This window comes from Lolium rigidum, chromosome 3, assembly GCF_022539505.1.
Source record: "Lolium rigidum isolate FL_2022 chromosome 3, APGP_CSIRO_Lrig_0.1, whole genome shotgun sequence".
Lineage (NCBI taxonomy): Eukaryota > Viridiplantae > Streptophyta > Magnoliopsida > Poales > Poaceae > Lolium > Lolium rigidum.
In genome coordinates this window covers 131,017,485-131,037,675 of record NC_061510.1, presented here as the reverse complement: position 1 = coordinate 131,037,675, position 20,191 = coordinate 131,017,485, and the positions used below count along the sequence as shown (strand labels likewise).

The 20,191-nt window shown below is 43.8% G+C and overlaps 1 protein-coding gene across 1 annotated transcript; it reads right to left on the bottom strand.

The window, feature by feature from the left end:
* Positions 1 to 15,846: 15,846 nt before the first annotated feature.
* LOC124702340 (probable enoyl-CoA hydratase 1, peroxisomal) lies at positions 15,847 to 19,071 on the bottom strand. The gene is made up of 3 exons (XM_047234467.1): positions 18,619 to 19,071; positions 17,929 to 18,211; positions 15,847 to 16,106 (listed from the first exon to the last, which is right to left on the bottom strand). Exons 1-3 carry the CDS (start codon positions 19,044 to 19,046, stop codon positions 16,011 to 16,013), a joined length of 807 nt encoding a protein of 268 aa, XP_047090423.1. The 5' UTR covers positions 19,047 to 19,071; the 3' UTR covers positions 15,847 to 16,010.
* Between the last annotated feature and the right edge of the window lie 1,120 nt (positions 19,072 to 20,191).

Genomic DNA, 20,191 nt, shown 5'->3' with positions numbered 1-20,191 from the left:
GGCTGTCCCCATAGGTCGGCGCGGCCAGGGTGGGGCCCGCGCCGGCCTATGGTGACGGGCCCTCGCGCGTCTTTTCCACTCCGTTTCGATTCCGTAATTTTTCATATTTTCCAAAAACAGCAAAAATATTGTTCGGAAAGGTAAACGCGGACTTTTTATTACCTGTCTTGTTACCTATTCAAAGTCGAGTTACGGCGGACTGTCAATTTGTCCTTTGATGAAAGCCTCCGGTGTTTCTACTTGAATAATATCAACATCAACATTATAAGAATCACCCGAGATATAATGCTTGAGTCTTTGTCCATTCACCACTTGTGTGGCATTGCCTTGGAGAGAGCTAATTTTAATTGCTCTCGAACGATACACCTCCTCAACAACATATGGTCCTTCCCATTTCGAGAGTAATTTCCCTGCAAAGAATCTGAGACGAGATCGATACAATAGGACTTTATCCCCAATATTAAACTCTCTTTTGATGATCCTTCTATCATGCCACTTCTTAACTTTTTCTTTAAAGAGTTTAGCATTTTCATAAGCTTCACTTCTCCATTCATCTAGAGAATTTAATTGCAGCAACCTCTTATTACCGGCTAGTTTCGGATCTTTATTTAGTTCTCTAACAGCCCAATAAGCTTTGTGCTCTAGTTCTAGAGGTAAATGACAAGCTTTTCCATAAACCATTTTATAAGGTGACATTCCCATGGGATTTTTATAAGCAGTTCTATAAGCCCATAGTGCTTCCTTCAATTTGCTAGCCCAATTCTTTCTAGATTTATTAACGGTCTTTCCCAAAATGGATTTAATCTCTCTATTTGATAATTCTACTTGACCACTAGTTTGAGGGTGATAAGCGGAAGCAATTCTATGATTAATACCATACTTAGCAAGAGTTTTTCTAAAACCTCCATGAATAAAATGAGAACCTCCATCAGTCATAATATATCTAGGTACTCCAAATCTAGGAAAAATAATATCTAAAAGCATTTTTAAAGAAGTCTCACCATCAGCACTTTTTGTGGGTATAGATTCTACCCATTTGGTAACATAATCAACAGCGACAAGTATATGAGTGTTACCTTCTGAAGAAGGGAAAGGACCCATGAAGTCGAATCCCCAACAATCGAATGGTTCAATAACCAGAGTATAATTCATAGGCATTTCATTGCGTCTAGAGATATTACCAACTCTTTGACATTCATCACAAGATAAGATAAACTTCCTTGCATCTTTGAAAAGTGTTGGCCAATAAAAACCTGATTGTAGAACCTTTTGCGCGGTTCTATCTCCAGCATGATGTCCTCCATAAACACTACCATGACATTTACTCAATATCTCCTGTTGTTCATATTCAGGAACACATCTTCGCATAATACCACCCACTCCTTCTTTATATAAGTGTGGGTCATCCCAAAAATAATGCCTCAAGTCATAAAAGAATTTCCTCCTTTGTTGAGCTGAAAAGGTTGGAGGCAAATACTTCGAAACAATAAAGTTAGCATAATCAGCATACCAAGGGCTCTCTCGCGAGCTCACCTTTATTACAGACCAATTGTTCATTCGGAAAACTATCATTAACGAGAACGAGGATCATAAGCAATATTTTCCAATCTAGACAAATTATCGACAACAGGATTATCAGCACCTTTCCTATCTATAATATGTAAATCAAATTCTTGCAAAAGAAGTACCCATCTAATAAGCCTTGGCTTAGCATCTTTCTTTGTCATAAGGTATATAATTGCAGCATGATCAGTATGAATTGTGACTTTTGAATCAACAATATAGGGTCTAAACTTGTCACAAGCAAAGACTACAGCTAACAATTCTTTTTCAGTCGTAGCATAATTTCTTTGAGCAGCATCAAGAGTCTTACTAGCATAATGAATAACATTTAATTTTTTATCTACCCGCTGTCCAAGAACAGCGCCTACAGCAAAATCACTAGCATCACACATAATTTCAAAAGGCAAATTCCAATCAGGAGGTTCGACTACAGGAGCAAATGTTAAGGCTTTCTTTAGAGTTTCAAAAGCTTCCTTACAATCATCATCAAAAACAAAAGGTACATCTTTTTGAAGAAGATTAGTAAGAGGCTTTGAAATTTTAGAGAAATCTTTAATAAATCTCCTATAAAACCCAACATGACCAAGAACACTACGAATACCTTTAACATCCCTCGGATAGGGCATCTTCTCAATTGCTTCAACTTTAGCTCTATCAACTTCAATACCTCTCTCAGAAATTTTATGTCCCAATACAATTCCTTCATTAACCATAAAGTGGCATTTCTCCCAATTAAGAACAAGGTTAGTTTCTTCACATCTCTCGCAAAACTTTATCGAGATTTCGCAAGCAATTATCAAAAGAATTCCCATAGACAGAAAAATCATCCATGAACACCTCTACAATACTTTCGCAAAAACCATGAAAAATAGCGGACATGCATCTTTGAAAAGTAGCAGGAGCATTACATAAACCAAAAGGCATACGCCTATAAGCATAAGTTCCATAAGGACAAGTAAACGTGATTTTCTCTTGATCTTTAGCTTTAACAGCAATTTGTGAAAACCTAGAATAACCATCAAGAAAGCAAAAATGAGTATTTTTAGATAACCTTTCGAACATTTGATCAATAAAGGGTAAAGGGTAATGATCTTTCTTAGTAACTTTATTAACTTTTCGAAAATCAATGCACATTCTATACCCTACAACTACTCTTTGAGGAATAAGTTCATCATTATCATTAGGCACAACGAGTCATTCCTCCTTTCTTAGGAACACAATGCACATGACTAACCCATCTACTATCGGCAATAGGATATATAATACCAGCTTCAAGAAGTTTTAATACCTCATTCCTTACCACCTCTTTCATCTTCGGAATTAGACGACGTTGATGTTCAACAACAGGCTTTGCATCATCTTCCATATTAATAGCATGTTGGCAAATAGAAGGAGAAATTCCTTTCAAATCATCAAGAGTATAGCCAATAGCTCCTCGGTGTTTCTTCAATATTTCCAATAACCTTTCTTCCTCAATCTCTGAAAGCTTAGAACTAATAATAACAGGATATATTTTCTTATCATCAATATGAGCATATTTAAGATTATCAGGTAAAGGCTTTAAATCGAAAACAGGATCTTCCTTTGGTGGCGGTGTTGTACCCAAATCTTCCACCGGTAAATCATGCTTGAGAATAGGTTGGCGAAGCAAAATTTCCTCAAGCTCATCTCTTTCTTTCCTAAAAGCTTCACTTTCACTATTCTCCAAATGTTGCTTTGCAAAGGATTATCGGGAACAAGAACAATAGATGCACACTTTGCTCCATTTTAAAATCATTACTAGGCAAGTCAGCTTTATAAGGAGTTTTAGTGAATTTAGAAAAGTTAAATTCATAAGGTTCACCGAGCAAATTTAGTCAAAATTTTCTCTTTCTTACAATCTATAATAGCTCCACAAGTATTTAGAAAAGGTCTACCAAAAATGATAGGACAATGATCACTAGCGAGCAGAACCAAGTACCAAAAAGTCAGCGAGGATATTTAATCTTACCACATAGAACTTCCACATCTCGAACAATACCAATTGGAGAAATAGTTTCTCTATTAGCCAGCTGAATAACCACATCAATATCTTCAAGTTCACAAGAATCAATTTCGTGCATAATCTCCGTGTAAAGCTCATAAGGAATAGCACTAACACTTGCACCAATATCACATAAACCATAATAACAATGATCACCAATTCTAACGGATAGCATAGGAACACTAACTTGTTTGGGTTTATTAGGATGTGAAACAATATTAGAAGCATCTTCACGGAAAATAATATGACCATCCTCCACATTTTCAGTCACAAGATCTTTAACTATTGCAACGAGCGAGGTTCAATTTTAATTTGTTCTTCGGGTTCTTTAGGTTTCTTTTCACTTTTATTAACCGCACTAGATATGACAGAGTACTCCTTCATTTTAGCGAGGAAAGGAGTTTTTTCAATATAAACTTCGGGAATAACATTATCAACAGTTTCAATCACTACACATTTGTTTACAGATGAATCTACGTCATCTTTATATGGTTCATGATACTTATCAAAATTCTTCTTAGGCAATTCATAATGAGAGGCAAAAGCTTTATAAAGATTTGCAACAACTTGGGAATCAAGACCATATGTAGCACTCATATCACGAAATTTATCAGTATCCATAAAAGCTTCAATGCATTTATAATCATAAATTATACCGACTCTCTATCCTTGTCGTTCTCCCATCCTTCGAGTATTTTCTTGGATCCGATCAAGAAGGTCTCTTTTAAACTCTTCTTTGTTGCGTGTAAATGATCCAGAACAAGAAGTATCCAGCAAGTTCTTGTCTTGAAAAGAAAGTCTTGCATAGAAATTATCAATAATAACATTACCAGGAAGCTCATGAATGGGACATTTGAGCATTAAAGACTTTAATCTCCCCCAAGCTTGGGCAATACTCTCTCCATCATGAGGCCAGAAATTATATATGCGGTTCCGATCCTTGTGAATTTCACTTGGAGGATAGAATTTGGAATAAAATAAAGGCACAATGTCCTCCCAATCAATAGAATCACCATTCTTCAGCAATTTATACCAGATGCGCCGCTTTACCGGACAGACGATATAGTGAATAGTTTCTTTCTAACTTCATCCATAGCAATACCTGCACATTTGAATAACCCGCATAATTCGTGCAAAAACAGTAAATGATCACCGGGATGGACAGTTCCATCCCCTTCATAGCGGTTATCCATAACACGTTCAATAATTTTCATAGGTATTTTATATGGTATCACTTCCTCACACTGGCGCTTCATCCACTACCGTTGCGGTAGTAGTAGATTTCCCAAATAGAAATTGAAGAGAAGATCTCTCCATAATGACTTATAGAAGCGAGGCGGAAATAAAATCAGCACAAACAGTAAAGGTTTTTCCTTACCAATTCCGCTTACCAATAGCGCTTCACTCCCCGGCAACGGCGCCAGAAAATAGTCTTGATGACCCACAAGTATAGGGGGTGTATCGTAGTATCTTTGATAAGTAAGAATGTCGATCCCAACGAGGAGCGAGAAGGTGTTGACAGCAGTTTCGATGAAGGATTCACCGTAAATGCTCACAAACAAGTATTCAAGGGGTTTTGATGTAATAGATGAATAAAGTACGAGTAAGTAAAATGCGAGAGAAATAATTGCAGCGAGTGGCCCAATCCTTTTTAGCACAAAGGACAAGCCGGTTTGTTTACTTATAATGACCAAACGTTCTTGAGGACACACGTGGATTTTAGTCTAGTGCTTTCGCTTCATGTGGCTAAATAATCTTCATTGTTTTGATAAGTGTTGTGTGGGTGAACCTATGCTAATGCACCACCCTTCCTAGGACTAATACATACTTGTGATTATACCCCTTGCAAGCATCCGCAACTACAAGAAAGTAATTAAGATAAATCTAACCAAAGCCTTAAACTCTGAGATCCTGCGATCCCTCTTGCATCGATATACTAACGGGGGCTCAGGTTTCTGTCACTCCGGCAACCCCGCAATTAGCAAACGAATACAAGATGCACTCCCCTAGGCCCATAAATGGTGAAGTATCGTGTAGTCGACGTTCACACGACACCACTAGAAGAATGACACCACAACTTAAATATCATAACATTGAATATTACTCAACCATAGTTCACTACTAACATTTAGACTTCACCCATGTCCTCAAGAACTAAACGAACTACTCACGAGACATCATATGAAATACAATCAGAGGTGATATGATGATGAATAACAATCTGAACATAAACCTTGGCTCAATGGTTTCACTCAATAGCATCACTAACAAGTAGAGATTAACACCGGGAGAGTTTCCCCTATCAAACAATCAAGATCCAACCCAAATTGTTACAGCGGTGACGAGGTGCAGCGGTGGTGATGGCGGTGTAGACGGTGGAGATGATGATGATGATGATGGAGATGATGTCCAGCTCGATGACGATGGCGATGGCGTCGATTTCCCCCTCCGGGAGGGAATTTCCCGGCGGATTCCTGCCCGCCGGAGAGCTCTTTTCTCTCTGGTGTTCTCCGCCCCGCAGAGGCGGCTGTAACTCTCCGTGAGGTACCCTCCGTGGCTTAGGTTTTCGGGACGAAGGAGTACGCGAAGAAAAGGAGGCGAAAGGGGCTGTGGGGCCCCCAGACGACAGGGTGGCGCGGCCAGGCCATGGGCCGCGCCGCCCTATGGTCTGGGCCCACCTTGGGTCCCCTCTTCTCCCCCTTCTGGCTCCCTCCGTCATCTGGAAAATAGGAATTTACGTGTAATTTCCTTCCACAGTTGATCTTCCGAAATATTGCGTTCTGACGATGCTTTTTCCAGCAGAATCCTGGCCCCGGTGCTTGATCCTCCAACAATGATGAAACATGCAAAATAGATGAAATAACATAAGTATTGTGTCCAAATACGAAATATATCAATGAATAACAGCAAATTATGATACAAAATAGTGATGCAAATTGGGCGTATCACCCCACCAGACCCCTTCTGAGGCTCCCCTTTCGTCTATAAGAAGCCCCTGACCTAAAACCCCAATACGAATAAGCCACGGTACGAGAAAAGTTCCAGAGCCGCCGCCATCGCGAAGCCAAGATCTGGGGGACAGGAGTCTCTGTTCCGGCACGCCGCCGGGACAGGGAAGTGCCCCCGGAAGGCTCCTCCATCGACACCACCGCCATCTTCATCACCGCTGCTGCTCCCATGAGGAGGGAGTAGTTCTCCATCGAGGCTCGGGGCTGTACCGGTAGCTATGTGGTTCATCTCTCTCCTATGTACTTCAATACAATAATCTCATGAGCTGCCTTACATGATTGAGATTCATATGATGATGCTTGTAATCTAGATATCATTATGCTAGTCAAGTGGGTTTTACTTATGTGATCTCCGGAGACTCCTTGTCCCACGTGTGTAAAGGTGACAGTGTGCGCACCGTGTGGGTCTCTTAGGCTATATTTCACAGAATACTTATTCACTGTTATGAATGGCATAGTGAAGTGCTTATTTATATCCCTTTATGATTGCAATGTGTTTTGTATCACTACTTATCTATGTGCTACTCATGTGATGTTATTAAAGTAGTCTATTCCTCCTGCATGGCGTAATGGTGACAGTGTGTGCATCGTGTAGTTCTTGTCATAGATTATGATCATAATCTCTTGTAGGTTATGGAGTTGATTATCGCTATGATAGTATTGATGTGATCTATGCCTCCTTCGTAGTGTGATGGTGACAGTGTGCATGCTATGTTAGTACTTGGTTTATTTTGCAAAGATCTATTATGCTCTAAGGTTACCTAAATATGAATATCGAATGTTGTGGAGCTTGTTAACTCCGGCATTGAGGGTTCGTGTAATCCTACACAATTAGTGGTGTTCATCATCTAACAAGAGTATATGTAGCACAAAGGAAAGAGAACTTATTTATTATGTGATCAATGTTGAGAGTGTCCACTAGTGAAAGTATGATCCCTAGGCCTTGTTTCCACCACAAAGAATTGCTTCCCACGCCGACAAGCTATTTTCCGGCGCCGCTTGTTTACTTGTTTTATTGCATCTTTACTTTCCGCAATATTACCACCATCTATACCACCTGTGTTTTACTATCTCTTCGCCGAACTAGTGCACCTATACATCCGACAAGTGTATTTGGTGTGTTGGGGACACAAGAGACTTCTTGCTTTGTGGTTGCAGGGGTTGCTTGAGAGGGATATCTTTGACCTCTTCCTCCCTGAGTTCGATAAACCTTGGGTGATCCACTTAAGGGAAAACTTGCTGCTGTTCTACAAACCTCTGCTCTTGGAGGCCCAACACTGTCTACAAGAATAGAAGCACCCGTAGACATCAGTGGCGCACGCCCAGCTCCGCCAAGCCGCCGCTGTTAATCGACGAGGACGCACGGCGCACGCCCAGCTCCGCCAAGCCGTCGCCTTCAAGCGACGAGGACGCGCGGCGTACGAGCGTCCTGCTAAGCCACCGCCGACGAGCGAGGAGGATGCGCGACGCACGCTTGGCTCCGCCAGAGGAGGGCTCCACTGCCCCCGACGAGCGAGGAGGAGACGCGGCACCAGCACCAGGCCGTCAACGACAAGGAAGGAGGAGGTGAGGTGCTGTAAGAGCTCCACCAGGCCGCCGGCTACAAGGGATGAGGCGGCGCGTCGCAGCAAGGGCGTCAACAGTCCACCTCAGACAAGAGGATAAGCAGCGGGATGCAGCGGAGGCTCTGCCTGCCGTCGCCGCCGAGCACGAGTAGGCGCGGCAGAGGCGCGCGATATGATTTTTTGTGTGGCAGCCGGCTCAGTTTTTCCTCTTCTCCCCAGATCTCGAATTCTTTGCAATTTATTTGTTGGTTCTGGAATTTTTTACGTGCACTAAAATCCTGTGAGTGATTCTATAGTTCTGTGTGTCGATTTCGTTGTTGGAGGAAAAGCTCTTTGCGAAAACTCATGCACTGCAATTCTTGGCAGCTAGGTGGAATTAACCTGGCAGCTTAGGCACTAATTTTGGCTGGGAACCAAATGCAGTTAACTTGTTAGTCATGCACTGCAATTCCGGCAACTAGATGGAATTAACCTGGCAGCCTAGGCACTAATTTTGGCTGGGACCAAATGCAATTAAGTTGTTAGTAATGCACTGCAATTCCGGCAACTAGGTGAAATTAACCTGGCAATTTAGGTACTAATTTGGGCTGAAAACCGAATGCAATTAACTTGTTAGTCATTCACTGCAATTCCGGCAAGTAGGTGAAATTAACCTGGCAATTAGGCACTAATTTTGGTTGACACAAAATGTAATTAACTTACAAGCAAGCACAGCAAATTTGAAAACTAGGTGAAATTAACCAGGCAGTTAGGCACTAATTTGGTTGGCACTAAAAATATAATTAACTTGGCAATTATGCATTGCAATATTGAAAACTAGCTAATACTATTGCTAGTTGTTGAACAGTAGTATATCGAAGAGAAAGCTAGTGCAAACTGTGGCAATGTAGGGCTAGTACATTTGTGTGCACTGACAGCTACATGCACCGGATATCGTTTATCATGTCTTGCTAGTATCCAATAAAATAAAATTAACTGCTGCCTAGAAATCTGCATGCATGCATGGATGCGGCGCGCTTATACGCAGTCGTCCAGCTCAGCAGAAGCCGCCGCACGGATCGATAACTATGCGGCGCCGCCGCGTAGCAAGGTCCAATAATGTAACTCGTAGCCTTAAAGGGATCTTGGAGATTTGGTCTTGAGGCGATTTAAAGGCATGCATAATGTGCCGACCTTAGCCTTCCTTTATCATCACAAATTTTTGTTTAGTTGGAGGAGAGAGAATGAAGAAAGAGAAAATTACCCTCCATTAGCTAATAATAATCTTTAAAAAAAATACTAGTACTATAAGAGAAGTCTATTTTCTCCATTGTATCATGTGTTTTTCTTTATCAACAGAATTTTCTAGTAAGATTAATTAATTATGGTTAATTCCTAGAGATGACAATAAAATAAATGCACTATACCACTTATATTTCTCTACTATTATACATGCCCCACTAATAAGAACACAAAAACAGCGGAAACGAGGAGCAAAGATGTGCAACGCAGATATGTTAACAGGCAAGCCGCACACGCGCTTTCTCTGGTCACTCGTCGTCGTCGTCGGAGTCCTCAGGGAAGAGCCATGTGGCCGGCGACGGACCTTCGTTCTTCGTCGACTCCCGCGGCAGGAGCTTGGCAATGTTCCCGGTCAGCATGTCATACACGCCTGCGTGATGCGAAGGCTGCACCCACGGCGCCGACGTCCGGGACGACATCCCGACCGTATCATCAAGGAAGAAGATCTGATAACCCTCCAATCCTTCCCGGTCGGCGTGCACGGCCCGCGAGCTCAGCCGGCCGACGAAGAGCGCCTCATCGCAATCCAGGGGGGTCACCCGCTCCCACTTGGACCCCCACGACTGGAGAACCGCCTTGTACAGCTCGAACGCGTACGGTTTCTCGGCGCCGTTCATGATCTTGTTGACCATGAGAAGCTCGCCGCTGCGTGATTTGACGAGGTAGCGCATTCCCCGCAGGCCGCTGTAGCCACTGCCGGTGATGACGGTCTTGACTCCGGAGATCATGGCCTCCCCGTTGTCCTCGTAGCCCAGGTCGAACGCGAGGAGGTCCCCACCGTTGGCGACGAGCGCGTACAGCTTCCCATCGTAGTACACCATGTCCTCGTACCACCGCCACTGGTCGCCCGCGCCGACGGACCACGAGAAGTGCTCCAGCGAGCAGAGCGCGACCTTGGCGAAGTGCTCGCGGCCGACGATGGCGGCGATCAGGCCGTCCGGGCGCACGATCATCTTACGGATGGACATATCCGGACTCATCTGCTCGTCCCGGATGGAGGACAGGTTAGGGAGAGCCGTCGCCCTGCCGGTGAAAGGGCTCACCAGACGGTAGCAGCAGTACTCTCTATCCTCGAAGAGAAGCTGGTCGTTGCACACGCCGAGGTAGCCCGGGCAGCGAGATGGACGCGCGGGCTTCGCGCCCGGGAAGCTGAACACCTTCCCGTCCACGAGCGCGAGGTACACCACGGGCCCGTTGCCGTGCCTTCGCCTCCGTCGCCGCACCGCGGCGCGCCATTGGCGGCAGACTTTGGCGGCGCGGAGACGGTCGGCGCCGACGGGGAGGCGGCCGACGACTCTGTACATGACGTCGATCGGGAGCGCGGACCAGTTTGGCGCGAGTACTGCCGCTCGCTTGGCCGCCATCGCTCCCGGCAGCGGCGACGAAGAATTATTGTTGGCGTAGGCCCGACTTGCCGATGCGATCTCGCCGCGAAGTGCTTGGTCTCACACGTACGTACGACGGTGCGTCGGTATGTATACGAAGCAAGGGCTCAATGACGGACTCAACACGGCAAGCAAAATAAGGACTCGAGAACTAGGACTGGGACTCTACGTTTGGAGGGCAAGCAATCCAACTCGGTGCTTTCTGAGCAATAATGCTAGATCTACGTAAAATTCTATGCCATATTTGGAGCGCTTGTTTATGTCATGTTATTTATTGGACACTTTCACGAGCTGTATATGCAAGTTGACATTTCAATACACACATACAGAACATGTAGTACTACTACAAAAAAAAAATTGAAACCGACGTGCTACTACAATGGTGCATTATGGCAAGTACAACGCAGGCGCTTATTTATCGACGCCAGGAATTCAATCCCGTCCGATCGACAGTTGTTTCTTGCAATCCTGGTTAGTAGACGCTTAATTAGATGTATCGACGCAAAATGATGCGCCGGACGCTTCCTTAAAAACACGCCTGTGGCACTAAAATTGGACGCAAGTTGTTAGACAAAAAAGCGCCTGAGATTGGAGCCTGCCGTTGGAGTTCGTGGACTCTTGGCGAGGCGCTAGGATTATTTTTCTTGTTTTTCTTTGTTTAAGCGCCAGCACTAGCGCTCGCCATTGCACATGCCCTTAGAGCTCCGGCCTTTCACGAACTTTTCTCCAGGCCTGTGAGTTGCTCATTTGTCATGCCATTGTAAAAGTAGCTCTTTCCTGAAACCATAACAATGCTACTAAATGGGCAATAAAAAGCCAATTTCGATTCATTTGGTTTGTTTCCGGTCAAAACCACTATACACGGAGGAGGAGATTAAGAAGGGCTCCCTGGAGGACTTTATTGATGGGTTTTTTCTAAGGCACTTGAATTTAATCAAGAATTGTGGTTTTAGCGGTGCTAGATTTCCTTAATGGTGGTACCTTGCCTGATGGCATGAATGACACTTCTATAACTCTTATCCGAAAGGCACCACGCCCACATCCCCCCCCCCCCAATATAGGCATTGTTTTATACAAGATTGGTGCCAAAATATATTGCAAATAGTCTGTGTGTATTTTTGGATGACATTATTGGGGGAAGAATAGAGTGCTTTTTGTTCCTCGGCAACTTACCACGAACAATATTTCCCCGCAAAAAAAAACTTACCACGAACAACATGCTAATTGCATATGAGAGTCTCCACGCCATGAGGAGGAAAGAAGGGCACAACTAAATATGTGCAATCAAGCTTGTCATGATGAAAGCATACAATGGGGTTGAATGGCATTTCCTATAGGCAATTATGCTAAAACTAGGCTTTAATGACAACACAATCTCTTCGGTCCGATTTATTATGCGTGTAAATGTTGAGCTGATGAGTCTAAAATGCACGATTACAAGCACTGCTTCATTTTCATGAGAGATTTGTACAACTAGTAGTTTTAGTAGGATTTTATCACTTTTTCTTGTCTTTGCCGTGTGTGTAGGTGTTATGAATCTTTATGGCCAAAACTCAAGGAAAGGAGCCAAAGGATGCAATATGGAGTAGTTACACGCACCAAAAACTTAGCCATTTTAAGGGTGGAAACAAGTCAATTTTTCCATCACAAGATAATAAAGATCCAAGACCATGGTGTTGTATCCCTCGTCCGCATGAATCGAACGAGCTGAAGATCACCTAAATTAGAGATCGTATGAAGAAATGTAGCCCATATTACTGTAGAAGAAGTCCATAGTAGTACCGGATGCCCGTACCACCCTCCGTCAGGACCGTTTCGTCAAACCGAACAACATTTGTGAAGGCCCGAAGGCTATATCTGGTGCGGAGGTTACCCAAAATGCAAAACCGACCTCCAGGAGGCTATAAAAGGATAGGGGGGCCTAGCCTTCATCGGCAATCTCATTCCCATCTTGGCATGACGGAACCATGCCACCGTGTCGCTGCCACCACTGAAGGGAGAAAATAAGAAGACTTGGGATAAGGAGACACCGACAACAATCTCCATCAACACCATCATCATCCACGCGCCATCATGTATTCCTCCATTAATCTTGTTGTAATCCAGAACTTGATTGAGGATTTGCACTTGTATTCATTCGTACATTCATATACATTTCACCTCATTTTCATGATCATTCCCTTGTATCTCTATATGTGAGTATTCTCTTAGTTCTTGGGGAGATGGAGGAACGCTAGCACTTCTATGATTCGAGATACATGTTTATGTTGATTAGTTACACTATGTGAAAGTGGTGGTTGTCTTCAGTGATGTTGTATGTTGTGCACCATGTAATATTTGCTATTAGGAACACTGAAGGCAATCATCATTAAGCGTGGTTGGAGGTATGTGGGCGTACATGTGACAACAATCCGCCGTTTCTTTCAATCATATCTTAACGAGGGGTACGAGGTACAAGAACATACGACCATAGCCACGGGGAGACTCTTAATTACTAGACCCACGCGACATGCAGAGGGACAAGGTAGTGGCTATGAGAGGTGTGGAACAATGCTTCTTGGAGCATCTTTATACGGCCCCTCCTCACTTTGCGAACATATTGTAACTAACACATTAAGTCCTAATCAACATACTACTCATGCTAGTGGTGAATCTGTGCTTCCCCCGAGAGCGCATTTTATTTCTTTGTAGTTCATCTTAATACCATTCACATGTTCTTAATTTACTTATAACATTTACTTTACCTTGTTTTAATTATTATTCTTATTCGCAACTTCTTCAAACTATTGTTTACAATAGTTCCGTACCAGCATATAGAATATGCTATTTCCTTAATAGGGTGTGAACGTGGCTGCATTGACGCAGTCGTGGGTTGTTTAGTTTTCATTCCGCAAAACTGCCATGGGATCGATCTTATAATATTTTTTTATGTTATTAAGTACTACAACAATCCTATTGTAGTGCAGGAAACCCGGTCATCATGAGCCTCTCCTTTTGTGTGCTCAATGTTTTAGTGCCCTACTGAATCATTTTGGTGGTAGCTATATAGATAGAGGAATAAGGGTGGGTTCACAGTCTCCCTAGCTGGATCAATCACTTATTGTTCGCTGATAAACCGTTTAATTTTCATGAGTGCAAGTATCCAAACTAAAGAGAGATTGAATGAAATTATGCGTATATATGGAGATTGTTCAGGACAAGTGTTAATAGAGAGAAGAGCTCAACTTTCTATAGTCCCAATACTCCAGATCCCTTGCAGCAGAATGTAAAGTAAATGTTGGGTATTCAAGTAGAAGCTTTTAGTTAGCGTTAATTGGTAGAATCGCCAGTGTGCCCGTTCATCATATAGATCCAAGACTATGAGAGAGTTATGTCGTGCGTGGGGAGAGACGTGTTTCTGAAAACTACTAATCTGGTGATTCCCACTAACAGTATGAGCTGCTTCAAAGTGACAAAGAAAGTTTACAAAACCTTGATGTTCATTATTGGGAAATACCGGTGGAGTAGTTCTTTGGACCATCATTCTTTGCACCGGGTCTCTAGGAACGTACTTACAACACCTAAGGTAAAAGAGGGAATGCAGTTTAGGGAGCTTGGGCTTTTAAATTTGGCATCATTGGGCAAGCATGGCTAGCGGTTTATGTCCAACCATGACACCCTTTGCTCCCGAGTTATTAAAGGTAGATAGAACCCATATACCGATTTTCTGCATGCAACTGCTTGGCGAGCAATTGTTGCATGAAGAGATGCCCTTCAATTGGGGCTTATCAAGCGAGTTGGTGATGGGTCCTCAATTACTATTTAGAATGATGATAAGTGGATCCCTAGGATCCAGCCAATGCAGTCGTCGATGCAACTTGGAGAGGAAGATGAAAAGGAGGATCTTAATACAGTACCCGACCTATTTGGTCAAGAAAAAGGATGCTAGAATATTGATATGGTAAGAAGAAACTTCATTACACCAGAAGCGGGTGCTATTTTGAATATCCCGTTAAGGTATGAAGGTGGTGATGACTTTCGGGCCTGCTCTCTTAAGAGGAACATCTATTTCTAATGAGTCGCGGCGAGCTAGCAGCTCTAGACGGAGGGGCGATAAGCGAAACTTCAGAATCCGAAAAACATATGCGGCCTACTCTCTGGAAATTGATTTTTATGCCAAAAGTACGTGTATTATGGTGGAGGGTTCTTCGCGATATTCTCCGGGTTGAATCTATCTTGAAGCATAGACATATTGCTTCAATCCGCAGATGCAAAATTTGCCTTGATGCAGACGAAGTTTTTATGCACGCTTTGATCAAATGGGAGCATGGACGGAAGTTCTGGATGAATTTTGTGTTGCAAAATTTTCGTCCTCATACTTGGTCACGTGGCATAACTAGTGACATGTGGTTTTCTGATTCAGATCGAGCCAAAATAATTACAATTATATGGGTGATCTAGAATTCTCGAAACAGCTCGACGATAAGGGGAGTTTCAACCTGTTCGGTCTGTGAAGATGGCCAAAGAAGCACTCGCAGTTCTTGAAATTCCGAAAAGAATGTGGTGATTTTACCTGGCTATAGATGGAGACCATCAGATAAAAATATGATCAAGATTAATACAGATGGTGGTTTGTCAATGAAAGCTCGCAAGGGAGGGGGCGAGAGGTGTGTCAAGATCTTCTGCAGCCTATCTTAGAGCATGGAGTAAACCCTACTCAGGTAATACTGATCCTCTCATCTCCGAAGCACAGGTACTACGTGATGGTGTCACTTTTGCTAAACAAAGAGGCTACCCTGATGTGGTGATGGAGATTGATTGTGTGGAGAGGCATGGCAGTGGCACCAGTTCTACAGGAATTTGGAGAGCTAGTTGGTAGTTTTCATTTTTTTTTTAATTGGGCATATTCCCAGGTCAGCTAATCAATTGGCTCATCTTTGTACTAAGTTAGCTTGAACACTGATGGTGACCAGCAGCTGGCTAGATTGTATCCCTGACTTTCTGGTGGCCAGCCTTCAAGCTGATTATTTATTCGGTCTCTGTTTTAGCTGAATAAAGCACTCTGAATTCCACGCAAAAGAAAAGTACTATTACTGGAAGATTCACATTGTCTTACATTTAAAGTTAATCAGATCACCACACTGTAGCTGCATACATACAAGTTGATATTTTTTTCATATCAATACACACATACAGAACAATGCATCTACAACTTTGATGTAGATCCCCGGCCTTGCACAAACTTCTGCATGTCTGCGAATTGCTCCTTTGTCATGTCACTGTAAAATTTGACAGCTCTTTCCTGAAACCAGAGCAATGCTAACATAAGAGGGCCGGCTGTCCTCAGTGATCAATACAGAAAGTTAGAAACAACAAGAAAATTCATATTTATTTGTTCTGTTTCCAATCAAAACCGGTAAGCACAATATTCACTTAGAATAATTTGTTGTTATTACCAAAAAAACATTTTAAGTCTGCACAAAATATATCGTAAGTTCACCAAGTTTTTCATGAACATGTTGTGGTTAAGGGTCCGCAGACAACTAAGCCAAGATTCTTAAAAAGATACTGGAAGCATTTCCCACTAGTATTAAATAGGACTCAATTACAAGTCGTCCTCTTCTCCAAACCCTAGAGAGGCGACTTTCTAGGCACACCTCGCGGCCACACCATCCTCCACCAGTAGCTCGCCGCCCCTCCTCCTTCAACGGCTCCACCACCTTGGGAGTGTGGGGAGGCCCCAATCTACCATATGGGGCTTTCCGTAGGGCTACACGGTGTTGCTTCATTAGAGCAATGTTGTTCTTGCAAATAATTTCTCGCGAGCCTCTCCATATTGACAATGTCGGCTACGGCGAAGTCGATGCCACGTTGGCATAGATTCCTACTGAACTATTTGGGTGGTGAGGTTAGGGTTTGCAGGGTTTGTCTTTGCAGTTTAGTCCTCTAGCCTCCTCTCTATCACGTTGGTGTGGGCAGTGGGCCGTGCGGCCTCGGGCGCCAGCGTGAGTTCTGCAAGGTTTTTGTAGGTTGGGATCATGGATATATGGATCTTCTAGTGGCGGTGGCTTCGACGGTTTCTTCTCCAAGGCGTTGGTCCGGTAGGACCCTGACCTAGATTACTTCCCGTATGTGATCAACAAAGACTAGTTGGCTTCAGTGATGGAGAGGCAGCATCGTGCCATCAACCAATTCGGGATGAAGAAGACGATCGCACCCTTAGAACCTCGATGTATTTTCTTTATTTTCTTAGGGAGTTTGTATTGTTGGTTTGATCAATAGATCCGAAGGTGACGGGTGAAGAGAGTGGTTCTATCACTTCCGTTATGGGATGTCCAATTGTCTCCTTTTCTCAAAACTTATTTAAGACTGACCATGCCAGATAAAGAACTCCGCAGGAAGATATTAAGAGAAGATTTCTGGTGTTATTGGTGAATCATATCACTATGGGAGGTAGGCTAACCTTAAAAAACTGTCATCATCTTACATGATGTTATAAGTTACAATGGTATCTTGAATTAGTTATTAAAGATCTTTCTATTGGAATAATGAGAGAAGGGTGCACTCGCAGAATAATAGAATACGAATAAAGAAATCTCCAGTTCTTCTTGTTTCCAATCCCAAGAAGAACTAGTACAAAAGACATATCCATCTTCAAGAATCATAGCCAGGAAAACACAAGTCTTCTTAAATTCTTCGGAACACAAAATTTACGTTTTCCTGCACATCTACATCTTGCTGCGGTTTATGGTTTTAGGGTATACGGTTTTACGGTTTCGTTTTTTCCCATTAACTCTATACTGATATTTTTTTCAGGGTTTGTTGTTCTTATAGGATTTCGGCTAACATGGACTATCAAGTGGCTACGGCAGACGACCATCCTGTCCATTCCTAAGGACATTTATGTCATATTTCTAGTGTGCGAAGTCAATCTAGTTATGCTTAGTTTTTCATTAGCATATCATTTGTTATAATTGTGCACACGATTAAATCAAACTTAACTAACTTGAGCAACAACTAGATTCGCAACAACAAATATACGTGTTTGCAAAAATAATTGATCGCACAATGTACATTAAGCTAGTACAGAAATATGCTATGACATGCATGTTCTAAGTTCGCACCTTTTCAAGAGCTCGGGCATGTTTCATGTCCAGCTGAAGCCCATCATTTATAACTGACTTGTATAGAATCACCAATTTGCGGTTATTCCTCGCAATGGCCTCGGCGACCTCTATGGCCTTACTTAGCACCTGGCTGTCTTCGACAATGTGGTTAACAAGTCCCCACTTCTCCCCCATTTCAGCAGTGATAGGCATGCAAGTTAGTGACACTTCTCGTGCTCTGCTCGGCCCAATGAAACGAGAGAGCTTCTGTGAAAGACCCCAAGAAGGAAATATCCCAACCCTACACCAGATTATCCAAAGGTTGATTAGGAAGCAACATGGGAGGTGCGCAGTGCAACGGCAATTGTAATGTATCTTAGCAGGATTTATCATTATAGCTAGCAGGACAGTAGGAGTACATAAGCTTCAGTATCAAGCTTTCCCCCTACTGAGTTGGAAGATTAATTTTGTACCACAAAAGCTTACTGTTTTTTCCCATTTTCCTGAAACCCGAGCGTGACAGCTTTACAAGAATCACACCACCATACAGAAAAAGGTTAACCCTATTCGCAAAATAGCACCAACTTTTAACTAAAGGATATTTCTGCCACGACACTCACTCACAACGTAGTAATTCTATTTGCAAGAACAGCGAGGTCGGAGTGATTATCTCGCAAGAATCAGTCCTAGTGTGCGGGGAGAGCTTACTTGGCGTGGGTGTCGAGGAACTTGGCCGAGCGGCCAGCGACGAGGAGGTCGCAGGCTAGGGCGATCTCGAACCCCGCGGTGACGGCGAACCCGGCGACGGCGCCGACGATGGGTTTTCGGCAGAGCTCCATCTGGGTGACGGGGTTGGCGGCGGGGTCGTTCACGTCGCCCTTGAACGCCTCCTCCGCCGCCTTCAGGTCAACTCCGGAGCAGAAGGACCGGCCGCGCCCCGTGAGCACCACCGCGGCAACGCCGTCGTCGGCGTCCAGTCGCCGGAAAGCCGCGGCCAGGGAGACCATCATCGGCCGCGTTAGCGCGTTCAGCGCGTCGGGGCGGTTGATGGTCACCACGGCCACCAGGGATCCCGGCCTCGCTGGCTCGACCAGGATGAGGTCGCCGGAGTCCGGGGACGAGGACGAGGCGGCCATCAATCTGGTGGGCGAATTGGGTTAGCGTCTCGATTAGGCTAGGGCTGCTCAAAAAAAAAAAAGATTAGGCTAGGTAGCCCGTAGCTGGCGGCTTTATGTTTGTGCAAAACTGCAAGCGTCATTTTAAGACTCTGGTCCTAATCCATTCAATGCCTTCTCTGTCGGATCCTGAAATCAGGGCTTTTCTACGTGGTCTGGGTGAACGCGGCCTGCTTGCTCCGGAGGTTGCTCCCTCCCGACCCTAGCACGTGGCGAGCTTGCGGCGGCGGCCATGTCAGGCTGCCAGCCACTCGCGCCGGGGCGCAGCGAGCTCCAGTGGACACGGGAATGGAATAGGGGCGAAGCGAGGAGGGGCGTCCCGGCGGAATTTGGCCAGAACTGACATCGGGACTGAGGTCTTTGTCATAACCACACAATCGGAAACCCTTGTCACAAGTTGATAATCCTCCATTTGACATTTAACAGTGATCCACTTGGTGATGACAAAAATCAGAAGCTATCTATTGCTGCAGGTGGTGGGGATGAGTGCTAGAATTGAATCTCTTGGTTTACATTCAACAAGAATTAATGCAAGGGCTAGAAATAATGTGGAGGCTAATCTTTCCACTCACAATTCTTTTGCTTTATTAGATGATGATGTTATCTATGCTAGAGCTTTGAAAATGGATGTTAGTGCTGATTCTTTTGTCCTTGAAAAAATTAATTACTTGAAAGATTTGGAAATTGCTAGACATGCTATTGTAGATACACATAACAAACCTGTGGCCACCGATCCTGTTGAAACAAGGGAGATTATTTTGCTGGGAATGAGTGATGCCAATGATGATGAGGAGGGTTTTACACCTGTTGTATCTAGGAGGAAAAAAAAAAGAAAAGAAAAGCTGCTTGTAAGGTGATGATGAGTGGATCACTAGCTAAATCAGGTGATGCCACTAGAAGGGCACAATCTAAATCAAGTGTTGCCGCCAGTTTGGACGCCCGCTTTCAGTGCCAGCTTTCCTTGCTACGCATGGAGCTCACCCAGTTGGTTGCTACGCGCGTTGAGGAGGCGACTCGCCCCCTCCGTGAGGAGGTGGCAAGCCTCAAGTTGTTGTTGGCACATGTTGGTGATTCTTTGGAGCCGACGGAGGCATGTTTTCAGGTGG

Bases quoted from the DNA above. Each gene is read 5' to 3' on its own strand.
- LOC124702340 (XM_047234467.1), bottom strand. From the start codon at position 19,046: ATGGCCGCCTCGTCCTCGTCCCCGGACTCCGGCGACCTCATCCTGGTC. The intron at 18,212-18,618 runs GTAAGCTCTCCC...AATCTGGTGTAG, and splicing joins TTCCTCGACACCCACGCCAA to GGTTGGGATATTTCCTTCTT. The intron at 16,107-17,928 runs GTGCGAACTTAG...CTCTGGTTTCAG, and splicing joins ATGCCCGAGCTCTTGAAAAG to GAAAGAGCTGTCAAATTTTA.